The following is a 16171-nucleotide window of genomic DNA, read 5'->3' as shown; positions in this document are numbered from 1 at the left end:
AATCCGTTTAGAAAATATCTTAGCAAACATAAGACATGAGGGGAAAACATTTTTATCAAAAACAGTAATAAACCCAGGACTCCCTGAATGCTACTTTTTCCCATACTTTCTCCTCTGCCCAGCTTTGTTTTCTACATTTTCATCCCTGCACCTTCCTAGAGGAGAGGTCTTCTCACTTTGCCCAGCCTGGAACCTCTGCACAGGTGTACTAAGGCCACGCCCATGCTACAGAGGACGCTGCTGCTGATGAGCTCAGCTGAGGGTGGAGGGAAGCCTCCAAGATCCACTCACACACTTTATCAGAATCACTGGCCTGGTATTTCATTTAGTTTACTCAAAAATACCTTGGCTGCAAACAGAATATGAGTTCCAAGTATTCCCACCTCCACTGAAGGCTGTCATTGTCACCTCGGGTTGACTGAGCTGACTGCAGCCAGAAGCCAGACTTCATGGAATCTTTTTTTTTTTTTTTTTGAGACGGAGTCTCACTGTCAACCAGGCTGGAGTGCAGTGGCACGATCTCTGCTCACTGCAGGCTCCGCCCCCAGGGTTCACGCCATTCTCCTGCCTCAGCCTCCCGAGTAGCTGGGACTACAGGCGCCAGCCACCTCGCCCGGCTAATTTTTTGTATTTTTAGTAGAGATGGGGTTTCACCGTGTTAGCCAGGATGGTCTCAATCCTCTGACCTCGTGATCCTACCGCTTCGGCCTCCCAAAGTGCTGGGATTACAGGTGTGAGCCACCGCGCCTGGCCAGACTTCATGGAATCTTGACTTGATTTACTAGAAAATCTGCTGAGCCAAATGAGGTCAGTCCATTTAAGCTTCGCTTGCTTCTCCCATGCTGTAGTGACACTCGCTGCCTCTGACCCCTGTCTGTTCTGTGACTTCTCACTGCTAACAGCTGAGGCTGAGAAAGCCCACTTGTCTGGCTGCTAATAAAGCATCCGCTTACCCTCCACACACGGAGATAGTCGCCACTTGTTGCCAGTAGGTCTGGATAGACACCTTTTGTGTCAGGAATCCACATGAGCTTTGTGGTGGGGTACGGGTGGTCAAAGGTGTTTCTGCAAATAAACTCTGAACTCTCCTCATCTAAACCAACAAGCTGAACCTGTAACATACCAAAGTCGAGCCACATAAGCATTTGTGAGCAGTACAGCAAATACATTAGATCCCTGGTCAGTGACAGAGGTTTTTTTTTTTTTTAAGACAAGATCTTGCTCTGTTGCTCAGGCTGGAGTGCAGTGGTACAACCACAGCTCAATGCAGACTCCACCTCCCAGACTCAAGTGATCCTTCCACCTCAGCCTCTCAAGTAGCTGGGGTTAGAGGCATGCATCACCAGACACAGCTAATTTTGTTCATTTTTTGTAGAGACAAGCCTCACATGTTGCCCAGGCTGGCCTTGAACTCCTGAGCTCAAGTGATCCTCCCACCTCAGCCTCCCAAAGTGCTGGGATTACAGACATGAGTCACCATGCCTGGCCAGTGACAGAAGTCTTGACACCGTACTACACTAAACTGCAGAATCAAAAACGATTGCCATGAGAGGGCATCTAGTCCAACCATCCTCTGGCAGACAAGGACACCCAGACTCAAAGGGGTGGTTACACTCAACACTGCAAAGCCAGTAGGAGACAGAGACAAGATTTGATTACAGGTTTTCTGACTCAAGTCTGCATTCTTGACTCCAACTACATAAGTGCACTATCCGCCCAGCCAGGCACACCTTCCCCCAAAACCCCTGAGGTATTTGAAAATGACCAGGGGTGGTTTTGGCTGCCACAATGACTGAAGTGCTGAGGACATTTGGTGCTCAGGGGCCAGGAATATGAAACACCCTTTGCAATTTCATTAAACAAACTAATGCTCACTTAAAAATCCAATAGTGCACAACCCTCACCAACCCCAAACTCAACACTGGCTCATTATGTTTACACATAAAGGTATGTCAAATGACCGTCTGAGAGCCCAAACCACTGTGACTGGCAAAAAAAAAAAAAAAGTGGGTGCCATTGATGAGAAAGTCCCACCTAACTCTGATCACTTTTTCTTAGACTCAATTTTAGCCCACCATTAACTTCCAATCTTTGCTGTCAAACTCAATCTGGCTCAATGGGTCTCTAACTCCTGGCCTCAAGTGATCTGCCTGTCTCGCCCTCCTAGGGTGCTGGGATTACAGGCGTGAACCACCGCGCCCGGCTGCCTTCTTTAATTTCTTTCAGCAATGTTTGAAAGTTTTCAGTGTACTTCTTACGATTCTTTCATTAATTTTATTTCTTTATTTCTTTTTCCGAGACTGAGTCTCGCTGTCGCCTCAGCTGGAGTGTAGAGGCATGATCTCTGCTTACTGAAACCTCCGTCTCCCAGGTTCAAGCGATTCTCCTGCCTCAGCCCCCCATGTTGCTGGAATTACAGGCGTGCATGACCACGCCTGGCTAATTTTTATTTTTATTTTTATTTTTTGTATTTTTTAGTAGAGACAGGGTTTCACCATGTTGGCCAGGCTGGTCTCAAACTCCTGACCTCAAGTGATCTGCCCATCTCAGCCTGACAGAGTTCTGGGATTACTGGCATCAGCTACTGCGCCTGGCCCATTAACTTGATTTCTACATAAGTTTTATGCTATTATAAATGAGATTGTGTTTTATTTATTATTTTTAAGACAGGGTCTTGCTCTGTCACCCAGGGTGGAGTGTAGTGGCTCGATCACAGCTCACCATAGCCTTTACCTCCAGGCTCAAGTGATCCTCCCACCTCAGCCTCCCAAGTAGCTGGGACTACAGGTACAAGCCACCATACCCAGCTAATTTTTGTATTTTTTGTAAAGACAGGGTTTTGCCATGTTGCCCAGGCTGGTCTTGAACTCCTGGGCTCAAGTGATCCACCCACTTTGGCTTCCCAGTATGCTGGGCTTACACATATGAGCTACTGTGCTTGACCATGAAATTGTTTTAAATTCCATTTCCAATTGTTCACTGGTACTGTATATAGAAATACAACTGATTTTGTACATTAATCTTGGCTTCTATAACTTTGCTACATTAGTTATTAGTTTTAGTAGCTTTTTTGTAGATTCCTAAGGATTTTTCTATGTATATTCATAGATCTTGTCATCCATGTTTAACTCTTAAAAATCCATATGACTAAGTCTAAATATTCATTTTATGGAGCACCCACAGACTTTCAACAATCATATAATTGTTAGGGGAGATAATGTATAAAGATGTAAAAGGAGACAAAACCCAGTGCCCTAAAACACTTAAGATAGCAATGCAAGTAATGTCACAAGGTAATACATGATTGGCTTCTTATTTATGACACCGATAATAATCTACAACAATTGAGAGAAAACAGCAATAATTCAAATGGGGCACCTGAGGAAAAGAGGAGTTAGCATCTAAGCAGAGTCTTCAAAGGAGAATAGGAAGGATCCGGGTAGGCAAATAGGAAAGGGAAGGGCATCCCAGGTAGGTAGAACAGAAGGGTCACACATACAAAGGTGGCAAACTAAATGACCCATTTGATAGCAGCAGGCAGGCCTGTTTGAGAGAGCCACGTGGGAGTGCAGTGGAGATGGGGCTGGGAAGGTGTGCTGAGGGTAGGCTGGAAGTCACCAAAAGCAACCATGGCCTTCCCCCAATGAAGGCGTCTGAGAAGACAGTGGTATGATTACAAGGCCTCTGAGGACCACACATCTGGTAGTGCTGGACAGGACAGACTGGATCAAGGAGGTGCCTGGAGGCAGTGAGCCCAGAGGGGAACAGGGGAAAAATTAAGGGATAGTGAGAATGGCAAGGGATAACCAGGAATGGCTGCAAGAGGGACTGTGACCAAATGAACAGTTTTTACATGGAACTAAAAAGTTGACATTCTGACCTTCGCGGAATGTTTTGTTTTTTTTTTTTTGAGACGGATTTTCACTCTTGTCACCCAGGCTGGAGTGCAATGGCGCGATCTTGGTTCACTGCTACCTCAGCCTCTCAGGTTTAAGCGATTCTCCTGCCTCATCCTCCCAAGTAGCTGGGATTACAGGCAGATGCCACTGCACCCAACTAATTTTTTTTGTATTTTTCGTAGAGATGGGGTTTCACCATGTCGGTCAGGCTGCTCTCAAACTCCTGATCTCAGGTGATCCACCCGCCTTGGCCTCCCAAAGTGCTGGGATTACAGGCATAAGCCACCACGCCCAGCCAGAAAATATTACATAAAGGAAGATTCTAGATGAAACGTGGAATTTTTGGTATCAGCCTTTGTGGAGGAGAAAGGGGAAAAAAAACCCAGATGAGAGTGCTTGCTTCAGCAGCACACGTACTCAAATCGGAACTATACAAAGGTTAGCATGGCCCCTGCACAAGGATGACACGGAAATTTGTAAAGTGTTCTGTATTTTCACAAAGGATAAATGCTTGAGGCAATGGATACCCAATTTTCCAAGTTGTGATTATTATGTTTTGCATGCCTATACCAAAATACATACACCTATTACGTACCCACACAACAACAACAACAAAAACATGAAAGGCTAAATTCTCAGGTTCATTGGGCAGAAGAAAGAATAAACCTCTGAGGCTGGGTGTGGTGGCTCACACCTGTAGTCCCAGCACTTTGGGAGGCCAAGGTGGATGGATCGCTTGAGCCCAGGAGTTCGAGACCAGTCTAGGCAACATGGTGAAACCTCGTCTCTACAAAAAATACAAAAATTAGCCAGGTATGGTAGCGCATGCCTGTAGTCCCAGCTAATCGGGAAGCTGAGGTGGGAGGATGGTTTGAGCCTAGGAGGTAGAGGTTGCAGTCAGCTGAGATCACGCCACCACACTGCAGCCTGGGCAACAGAGCAAGGCCTTGTCTCAAAAAAACAAAGAAAAAAGAAAGAATAAGCCTCTGATGTAGATTGTGAGCCAGATATTTCATTTATATATTCATTCAAGAAGTATTTAGTGGACAGCTCTTAGGAGTCAGGCACTGTTTTAAGTGCTGTGGATACACAAGGGAGCACGAAACCTCAAATCTCTCTCTAACTTTGCAGATAACACTGTGAAGTTCAACTGGAAGAGAAAATGTCTTTCAAGTCATCAGAGATTTCCTCCCAAGCTTCAAATATCCGATCTTGTGAGCATTTGACACTTGGGATCCTGTTAGCCTAACAAGGCTTTCTACCACCCAGCCCTAACTTACCTTATATTCCACCTTCATTTATCTAGTCACTGTTTCCCATCCCTTTCCTTACACTTCCCTCTATACCTGTAAAATCCTCATACCTCCTTTCCACTGACCCAAATCCTGCCCAATGTTAATACAGCACAGTGGAATTGGGCTTCTAGGGCTCCCTACTTACCACCTGCTAGCTGTAAGACTTTGGACATGTTACTTAACTCTGCTCATCTTGTTTCCCAATCTGTAAAGTGAGGATATTCACAGTACCTACCTCGAGTTGTATGTAACAGCTCTGTGTAGAACTGTCTTACTCAATACATGAGCTTTGAATATTATGACATCTTACCTCCTTCATAAGGCATTCACAGTCTTCCTGGTCCAGTGCTCTTTCTTTCAGTGCTTATCTCTACCATCTGTTTGGTGACTAATCCCATAGTGCCTCATGACAGCACTGACATTACTGTCTTGTGCTATTTCACTTAGTAAATGCCTTAAATATAGGCCTGTGTCTTACTTCTGCTTGTACTGCCTACAGCAATGGTTTTCCAACTTAGCTATCAGACTTGCCTGAAGAGGTTTACATTCCTAGGCCTTCAACTCCAGCCTAAGATTCTGATTCAGTAAGTGTCAAGTGAGGCCCAGGACTCTCTATTCTTAGGAATTCATCACCCCTGGTGATGTGATTTCAGCAAAGTTTGACAATCTCTGAACAATAGTACCTAACCTAGGAGAGAAGTCAGGAAATAGCTGAGATTCAATCTTTCCTTGACCTTCTCAATGCTTTCAGAAGAGGTAATGACTTAAATTTTTAATCTGAATTCAAGAAAAAAGCCATCCTCATTGTTCAGAAAAGGCTCATGAAATTCAAGTCCTGATGTAATTTTTAAAAATGATTTTCCCCAATTAGAAAATTAAAACTTTTTCATTGTAAAAAATACTGCCCCCACACACAAAAAATTAAAATTAAAATGCCACCACATAAAGATAACCATTTTCTTTTTTCTCCTGGTTCTTTATAGTTTTTAAGTATTTTTAAGCATTACAGAAGTAATTTATACTAACTGTAAATAATTAAGGTACTAAGTATAGAGAATTAAAAGTGCAAGTCCCTCTTTCAATGCCACCCCATCCCTCTATACCAGTAATTGCCATTTGGTTTGCTATAACTACTTCCAGATCTTGCCTACAGATTTACAGATACAAATTTTCTTTACATAAATATAATTATACTATTCTGCAACTCGCTTCCTTTACACAATATATCAATTTTCTTCTTTTTTTTTCTTTTTTTCTTTTTTTTTGAGATGGAGACTTACTTTGTCGCCCAGACTGCACGCAGTGCAGTGGCGCGATCTCGGCTCACTGCAACCTCCACTTCCTGGGTTCAAGCGATTCTCTTGCCTCAGCCTCCCGAGTAGCTGGGATTACAGGCACCTGCCATCGCACCTGGCTAATTTTTGTATTTTTAGTAGAGACAGGGCTTCACCATGTTGGCCAGGCTGGTCTTGAACTTCTGACCTCAAGTGATCTACCAGCCTCGGCCTCCCAAAGTGCTGGGATTACAGGCATGGGCCACCGTGCCTGGCCATCTTTTCTCTTTTCAAAAATTTTTAAAATTTTTTCCAATCATATCCTGCATGACAATTTTTTCATGCTGGTGCCAATACAAATAAATCTGTCTAATTGTCACAACTGTATAGCATTCCACAAGATAGCCAAATTACAATGTATTTAATCCCACAAGACAGTTAGACTACTTCCCATTTTCCCTATGAAAAACAATGCCTCGATGAATATCCTAATCATGTTTTTCTGCACTAGTAAGTTATTTCTATAGAGCAGAGCACTACTTTCTGAATTGCCTTGCAATTTACACTCTTACCACCTAACTATGCAAACGCCTGTTTCCCTACACCCTCCCTCACAAGGGAAGAGGAGGCTTCCCTATCAAGGATATATATGAGAGGACCAGTATCTAGGATGCAAAGAATATAATAAATATTTTTCCTATCTTTTTTTTGAGATGGAGGCTCACTGTTGCCCAGGCTGGAGTGCAGTGGCGCAATCTCAGCTTACTGCAACCTCCGCTTCCCAGGTTCAAGCGATTCTTGTGCCTCAGCCTCCCGAGTAGCTGGGATTACAGGTGTGTACCACCACGCCTGGCTAATTTTTCCATATTTTGTAGAGACAGGGTTTTGCCGCATTGCCCAGGCTGGTCTCGAACTCCTGCGCTCAAGCAATCTGCCTGCATTGGCCTCCCAAAGTGCTGGGATCAGAGGTGTGAGCCATCACGCCTTGCCTTTCCTATCATTTCTGTCAGCTATTGGGCTGATGTGACCAACATCCCTGTAATGAATCACCATCCCCACCAGTAACGTTTAACCCACTGCAGTACATACACTTGACATAGCTGGTGCTTCCCAGCTTCTCTTACCAAAGTACTTGGAAAAAGACATCTAGACCAGGCGTGGTGGCTCACGCCTGTAATCCCAGCACTTTGGGAGGTTGAGGCAGGCAGCTTACCTGAGGTCAGGAGTTCAAGACCAGCCTGGCCAACATGGCGAAAGCCCGTCTCTACAAAAAATACAAAGATTAGCCAAGTGTGGTGGTGCACACCTGTAATCCCAGCTTCTCAGGAGGCTGAGGCAGGAGAATCGCTTGAACCTGGGAGGCAGAGTTTGCAGTGAGCTGAGATTGTACTACTGCACCCCAGCCTGAGCAACAGAGTGAGACTCCATCTCAAAACAAAAACAAAAACAAAAAGACATCTAGACTATTTAAAAATAAAAAGGTACATCTGTTACTCACAGGTCAAATGGTAGTGGCTCCTAAATATCTGACCAAGATTTGAAACACCTTAGAATTAAAAAAAAACAAAAACAAACCACCAAAGTGGTACATATGAAGCCATGACTGTGGATGGTGCTGCTATGTGAGAGTGCAAGGCCTGGAGATCAGGCCTGGTGGTATTGTTGGAATTTGCAGGGCAGCTTAAAAACTATGCCTGCTTGGTCCCTATCCTCTGAAGGTTCTGATTTACTAGGTCTGGGCATGAGCTTTTTTTTTTTTTTTTCCCTTAAAGTAAAGCTCCACAGGTTATTCTAACACACCCTAAATAGAAAGAGAACTGGGAGGTTAAAGCCAAAAATGGGGACACCCTAGAGGATACCTTTGGGAGAATAATCTACCTAGGCCAAGAACCCACTCTCTGAGCATTCCACGCCTGTAAGATGACCCTGTTCTCTCCTAGATCAGTGCTTCTCAACCATGGACCACAGCTCTATGTTAGAATCCTCTGGGAACTTAAACATATCCCAACAAATTAGGTTTAGCAACATCCCAGATCAGTGAAACCAGAATTTCTGGTAATGGGACACAGGCTTTGGTATCTATTAAAGCTCCCAGTGACATCAAATAATAGCCAAGGTTGAGAATTAATGTGCTAGATTGACACAGGTGTTTGAACTGGCTGGACTTCTGAGCTAACCGATTCACTCCTAGGCATTTAGAATTAAGACCCAAAAGCTATCTAGTTTTAGCCTGGAAGGGCATGGAGCTGCAGGGAAAGCTGGCATACATAGCAAGTGAGAATGACAAGCATGAAAGAAAAGAGGCAGAAAAGAGACATGTAATGTGAGGTGGGGCAGGGTGTGAGACAACAGCTTTCCACTGGCTGGGTCCAGTCCCATGAGAGGCCTGAGGCTCAATCTTGCCTTCGGATTCTCCAACTCCCTTGAATGAAAACCTCCCTTTCCTTCAACTACCTTGAGTGGGTTTCTGTTTCTTGCGAGCAACGAACGTTAAATCAAGCCAAGAAAATAACAAAAACAGAGACGGTTTCTGTTATGACAGAGATCAACTAAGCTAGCTTTCACGTAGTTCAGTGTAAAATTTAAAGCGCCTGAGTTTAATGTTAGGTTGGTGCAAAGGTAATTGTGTTTATTTGCCATCATTAAGTGATGGCCAAAACTGCAATTACCTTTGCACTAACCTAATATAACTGATAACCAAAGCAAAGACTAAGAACTTTCTACATACAGTACCCCGAAGAAAATGCAAAGCTTCTCTGGAATACCTTAGGGCATGCCCAATTCTACCATGTATCTTTCTACATCCAAAATCAGACCTGGGCATGGTGGCTCACTCTTGTAATCCCAGCACTTTGGGAGGCTGAGGTGGGTGGATCACTTGAGGTCAGGAGTTCGAGGCCAGCCTGGCCAACATGGTGAAACCCCATCTCTACTAAAAACACAAAAATTAGCCGGGTGAGGTGGTGCATGCCTGTAGTCCCAGCTATTTGGGAGGCTGAGGCAGGAGAATTGCTTGAACCCAGGAGGTGGAGGTTATGGTGAGCTGAGATCACGCCACTGTACTCCGGCCTGGGCGACAGAGCAAGACTCCGTCTCAAAAAACAAAAACAAAACAAAATCAGGGTAAAGTTTCAGGGTACATACTATATTTATGAAAGGATGCCAGACTGAGTGCGGTGGCTCATGACTATAATCCCAACACCTTGGGATGCCAAGGCAGGAGGATTGCTTGAGCCCAGGAGGAATTTGAGACCAGCCTGGGCAACACGGCAAAATCCCAACTCTATAAGAAGTAAAAAAAATTAGCCAGGTGTAGTGGCACGGGCCTGTAGTCCCAGTTACTCAAGAGGCTGAGGTAGGAGGACCACCTGAACCCAGAAAGTCAAGGCTGTAGCGAGCTGTGATTGTGCCACCACACTCCAGCCTGGGCAACAAAGTGAGACTGTCTTGGGGGGGTAAAAGAAAAGAAGGACGCCAAATAAAATCTCATGTACTATTACAAAACAATGTAAGCTTTGCCTACAACCAGAGTTTAGCATGTTGTGTACTTTATAATATTTCTGACCAGAAATTCATCTCTTTCCAAAATTGATTGTGTTTTCTTCAACATTTCAAGATTGTACTACTTACAACAGACAGTCCTGGCCCACCTGTTCTAATCACACAGCCTGGTTTCTCTTTCCAAAGACTACATTGTGTTTGCACAAGTGTGTGTTTTAGCCTCAGCCAAACTGACACTAGTTCTTCTGCTCAAAGTTGCCAACCAAATATTGAGAGGAATTACAATTGGCTCTCAGGTTGTTCAATTTTTTTGTTCAGATATCCATTTAATGATGAAAGAAAATATAAGTTCTTTCTGAATATGCATATAATACAAAGTAAAAGAGTAAAGCCTCCCATCTGCTTACTGACCCTCACAAATCCTTACTGACGCTGTTTGGTGTGCATCTTTCCAAATACTTCTCCGTGTATTTGTGTGTGGTTTTTTCTTTTTTAAAAAAGCATAAATAGGTGCTAGGTGCAGTGGCTCACACCTGTAATCCCAGCACTTTGGGAGACTGAGAAGGGAGTATTACTTGAGCCCAGTAGTTTGAGACTAGCCTGGACAACATAATGAGACCTCATCTGTTTAAAAAAGAAAGAAAGAAAAAAGCATACATAGACTTGGACCATAAAATGTATTCTGCAACTTTTTTTTGAGACAAGGTCTCATTCTGTCACCCAAACTGCAGAGCGGTGGCATGATCACAGCTCACTGCAGCCTTGACTTCCCAGGCTCAGGCGATCCTCCTGCTTCAGCCTCTTGAGGAGCTGGGACCACAGGTACACATACATGACATCTAGCTAATTTTTGAATTGTCTGTAGAGATAGGGTCTCCCTCGAACTCCTGGGCTCAAGCAATCCTCCTGCCCCGGCCTCCCATAGTGCCGGGATTACCAGTGTCAGCCACCGTTGCCAGCTGTATTCTGCAATTTGCTTTTAACAATAATCTTAGAAGATCTTCAGTACAAATAGCTCCCCTGTCCCTCATTCTTCTATAGCAGATTATGGTAAGCACACCATAATTTATTTAACTATTCAGTTGTTTTGGTTATGTCCCATTGTTTGCTAATACGATACTACTCTACTTTTGCTAATACTACTACCCTCACTCATTTATTTTTGTATGTGTGTGAAATGAAATGGTTTTTTTTTTTTGAGGCGGAGTCTTGCTCTGTCACCCAGGCTGGGGTGCAGTGGCGCGATCTCGGCTCACTGCAAGCTCCGCTTCCCGGGTTCACGCCAATCTCCTGCCTCAGCCTCCCGCGTAGCTGGGACTACAGGCGCCCGCCACCACGCCCGGCTAATTTTTTGTGTTTTTGGTAGAGACGGGGTTTCACCGTGGTCTCAATCTCCTGACCTCGTGATCCGCCCGCCTCGGCCTCCCAAAGTGCTGGGATTACAAGTGTGAGCCACCGCGCCCGGCCTAAATGAAATGTTTTTATTGGACAGATTCTGTAAGCGTAACTGTTTTTTTTTTTTTTTTTTGAGACAGAGTCTCGCTCTTTTGCCCAGGCTGGAGTGCAGTGGTGCAATCTCTGCTCACTCTAAGTTCCGCCTCCCGGGTTCACGCCATTCTCCTGCCTCAGCCTCCCGAGTAGCTGGGACTACAGGTGCCCACCACCATGCCCAGCTAATTTTTTTGTATTTTTAGTAGAGATGGGGTTTCACAGTGTTAGCCAGGATGGTCTCGATCTCCTGACCTCGTGATCTGCCCGCCTCGGCCTCCCAAAGTGCTGGGATTACAGATTGTGAGCCACTGCACCCGGCCTACTTTTTTTTTTTTTTTTTTTTTTGAGACAGGGTCTCACTTTGTTGACCAGGCTGAGTCCTGAACTCCTGGGCTAAAGTGATCCTCCCACCTCAGCTTCCCAAGTAGCTGGGACTACAGGTATGTGCCACCACGTGTGGCTTGTTGTATTACTTTCAAAATTCCATCAGTCTTCAAAAAGGTTGCTTCTATTTACACTTTTTTTTTTTTTTTTTTTTGAGATGGAGTCTCGCTGTCGCCTAGGCTGGAGTGCAGTGGCGCAATCTTGGCTCACTGCAAGCTCCGCCTCCCGGGTTCAAGTGATTCTCCTGCCTCAGCCTCCCAAGTAGCTGGGATTACAGGCACCCGCCAGCACGCCCGGCTAATTTTTTGTATTTTTTTGGCAGAGATGGGGTTTCACCGTGTTAGCCAGGATGGTCTCAATCTCCTGACCTGGTGATCAGCCCGCCTCAGCCTCCCAAAGTGCTGGGATTACAGGCGTGAGCCACTGCACCCGGCCCCTACACTTTCTTTAAGAGCATATGAGAGTGCCAATTTCTCCATACCTTTGAAAACTATCAATCCTACGTTTTTGCTAAACTAATGGATGAAAAATGGCATTTCATCACTATCTTACTATTGAGGCTGAGTATATTTGTTTCGTTTTGTTTGTTTTTGAGATGGAGTCTCGCTCTCTCGCCCAGGCTGGAGTGCAGTGGTGTAATCTTGGCTCATTGCAATCTCTGCCTCCTGGGTTCAAGCAATTCTCCTGCCTCAGTTTCCTGAGTAGCTAGGATTATAGGTGCACACCACCATGCCCAGCTAATTTTTGTATTTTTAGTAGAGACAGGGTTTTGCCATGTAGATCAGGCTGGTCTCAAACTCCTGACCTCAAGTGATTCGCCTACCTAGGCCTTCCAAAGTGCTGAGATTACAGGTGTAAGCCACCGCACCTGGCCAGAGGCTGAGTATATTTGTTCATTGACTACCTTTACTTTTGAATAACAATAATCAATAATAACTGAGCACCTTGGAGGGAGGGAGGAGGGATAGCATTAGGAGATATACCTAATGCTAAATGACGAGTTAATGGGTGCAGCACACCAACATGGCACATGTATACATATGTAACAAACCTGCACATTGTGCACATGTACCCTAAAACTTAAAGTATAATAATAATAAAATTAAAAAAATAACTGAGCACTTATATGGACCAAGTATAAGCATTATTCATGCTTTACACACATCATCTCATTTAATCCTCTCAACACTGCCATGAAGTAGGTACTATTATTCTTCCCACTTTCAGTAAAGAATGCTGAGTTAAATATCTTGCCCAATAACACAAAGCTCCATTTTATTATTATTTATTATTTTTTTGAGACGGAGTTTTGCTCTTGTTGCCCAGGCTGGAGTGCAATGGTGCGATCTCGGCTCACCACAACCTCCACCTCCCGGGTTCAAGTGATTCTCCTGCCTCAGTAGCTAGGATTATAGGCGCGCACCACCACGCCCAGCTAATTTTTGTATTTTTAGTAGAGACGGGGTTTCTCCATGGTGGTCAGGTTAGGCTGTAGCAACTAACATTCTTAGCAGCAGTATGTAAAGGTGTTCATTTCTCCATACTGTCAACTCCCGACCCCAGGTGATCCGCCCACCTCAGCCTCCCAAAGTGCTGGGATTACAGGTGTGAGCCACCACGCCCGGCCACAAAGCTCTATTTGAAATACAGGCAGTCCCATCCCACAACCCAAACTCTTCACCATTACACAGAAATCACCAGCTTAGAACATTTGTCCAGTTTTTCTACTGGGTTGTGGATATCTCTTTCTTACTGATTTGTAAGGACTCTTTGTCTCTCTCTTTTTCTAAGAGATGGGGTCTCACTCTCACCCAGGCTGGAACGCAGTGACATCATCACAGCTTACCTACCACAGCGTCCAATTACTGGTTTCAAGCAATCCTGACACCTTGGTCCTCCCAAAGTGCTGGGAATTATAGGCATGAGCCACTGAGCCCAACTCCTCATCTAGATTCGTGACTGTACTGTTACAAATTGTTAGTAGCACTCTCATTCTTTAAGCTCCTCCTCCCCTAACATCACATTTCCACCTATGCCCATAGGAAGCATGAGTTTTTGCCCCAGTCCCCCATGGAGGGAATACTGAGTGTGGGAGTTCTGCTCTTCTGTCCCCACCATTCACTAGCTCCTCCAGTGGGGAAAGAATTGCTGAAGTGATTGGCTGAAGCCTGCGACAGGTGCATGGGCCTGACCACTCTACAGTCAGACATGTCCCATGGCTCTCTGGCTCTGGCTTATCCTGCTCCTACATGGACAGGCAAATTGGCCTCCTCAGAATGGGCCTGACCATCCTCCGTTCCAGCTTCTCTGAACCTACAACTGGGTAGGAGAGGTCAGATTGGGTCTGTCCTTGAGTCAGAGGTAGAAAAGCAGAAAGTTTCACTGAGGCTTCAAGGCTAAACTGCATTTTCCCCACTTAGTTCACCAGGGAGCAGCACCACATTAGTGGCTCTTGTTTGGTTATTAATAGAATTATGCTAGGTTTCCCCTTTGGCTATTATTATTTGTATATAATTTCCTTGATAAGACTCCAGTGGAAAAAGAGGTGACTGCTAGAATTTAGATACCAGAGTTCTAGCCTGAACCCCTTACCATTATATCCTCTAACATGTTCTTGTCCATTTTTACAAATTTTATCTATTTTGATGACATTCCAATTGGGTTTATTACATTCTTTAAATGTACTTTTAGATTGTAAGAGGATTATAAAGTATATCACATTGTATAAAATCAAACAAAACACAGGTGTGTGTGTATATATGTATATATGTGTGTGTGTGTGTGTATATATATATATATATATATATATATATATATATATATATATAAAGTTAACATCCCCCTATGTCATCCCCAAGATATCACATAATTTGTTGTGTGTTGCTTCTACATTCTTCTATATGGTCAATACATACATTAAGTGTAAAGTTTTCCCTCAACTTTTAGAAAAATGAAATTCTAGAGCCAAGGCTATGAATCTCTATTAATTTGACAAAATAATGGGCAACCCTCAGAGCAATATGAAGATCCAAATCATTCTTTTAATCTGTGTACCAGGATTCCCCCAGTGCTGTACACTGTTTCTCTTTCTTGCCGCTACTTATTTTTATTTTTTATTATTTATTTATTTGAGACAGAGTCTCGCTCTGTCGCCTAAGCTGGAGTGCAGTGGCGAGATCTCAGCTCACTGCAACCTCCACCTCCTGGGTTCAAGGGATACTCCCATCTCAGCCTCCCGAGTAGCTGAGACTAGAGGTGCCCACCACCATGCTAGGCTAAATTTTTGTTTTTGTTTTTGTTTTCATAGAGATGGGATTTCACCATGTTGCCCAGGCTGATTTCAAACTCCTGAGCTCCAGGGATTACAGGCATGAGCCACCATGCCCAGACACCACTACTTATTTATATGCCTTTGTACATATGTGTTTATGTACTGCTGTGTTTTTTTCTGGAGGCCAATGTCCTAACAGTGGGATTTCTGTATTAGAAAGTATGTGTATTTTAAATTTTAATAGATACCAACTTACTTTTCAAATAGGCTGTAGCAACTAACATTCTTAGCAGCAGTATGTAAAGGTGTTCATTTCTCCATACTGTCAAAAGCACTAGAAGCAACAACTTAATTTTTATAAATTTAAAAGAGAAAGATGGTATCACAATTCTCATTTCCCTTAACTACCTGTGAGGTTGAGCATTTTTCCTGTTTATTGATCACTTGCATTTCCTCTACTATAACTAGATATTCATACCCTTTGTCCATTTTTCTATTGCACTGAGTATTAGCTACTATTGTCTGTCATGTTTTGAAAATATTTTCCGCCGGGCAGGGCTCGGTGGCTCATGCCTGTTATCCCACTATTTTGGGAAGCCAAAGTGGGAGGATTGCTTGAGCCCAGAGTTCAAGACCAGCCTGGGCAATATGGCGAGATCCCATCTCTACAAAAAATAGAAATAACTAGCCAGGCAGGGTGGTGCGCGTCTGTAATTCTAGCAGCTTGGGAGGCTGAAGTGGAAGAATCTCTTGAGCCTGAGAGGTTGAGGCTGCAGTGAGCTATGAATTGTGCCACCGTACTCCAGCCTGGCTCACAGAGCAAGACACTGTCTCAAAAGAAAAAAAAAAAAAGAGAAAAGAAAATATTTTCCCCTGTCTTTTGACTTTGTCCATGGCATATCTTTCACAGAGAAATATTTTATTTGTATGTACTATAGAATCTGCCAATCTTTTCCTTAGTTGACTCCGGAATTAATTAATTAGTGTCCCTGCCCACCCCTACTGCCTCACGACAAATTTCCTGGTCAATTTTCTAATATTGTTTGTGGACTTTGC

General features: G+C 44.0%; 1 protein-coding gene and 1 non-coding gene across 3 annotated transcripts in view; one reads left to right on the top strand and one right to left on the bottom strand.

Moving 5' to 3' along the window:
• Positions 1-16171, bottom strand: part of DCAF7 (DDB1 and CUL4 associated factor 7) — a 44253-nt gene that overhangs the window by 14116 nt on the left and 13966 nt on the right. For both annotated transcript variants that reach the window (XR_008653072.2, XM_055256379.2), the window contains exon 2: positions 954-1112. Coding sequence is in view for 1 of the 2 variants with exons in the window: in XM_055256379.2 (XP_055112354.1) it covers positions 954-1112 (159 nt within the window). In the remaining variant the exon portion in view is untranslated. The remainder of the gene's footprint in view (positions 1-953; positions 1113-16171) is intronic.
• On the top strand, positions 4292-4395 carry LOC129470799 (U6 spliceosomal RNA). Its single transcript, XR_008653328.1, has one exon. It is a non-coding gene; the product is annotated as a U6 spliceosomal RNA (small nuclear RNA).

The sequence above is a fragment of the Symphalangus syndactylus genome, chromosome 20 (assembly GCF_028878055.3).
Source record: "Symphalangus syndactylus isolate Jambi chromosome 20, NHGRI_mSymSyn1-v2.1_pri, whole genome shotgun sequence".
Taxonomy (NCBI): Eukaryota; Metazoa; Chordata; class Mammalia; order Primates; family Hylobatidae; genus Symphalangus; species Symphalangus syndactylus.
The sequence above is the reverse complement of the archived record's forward strand: the minus strand, read 5'-3'. Positions and strand labels throughout refer to the sequence as shown.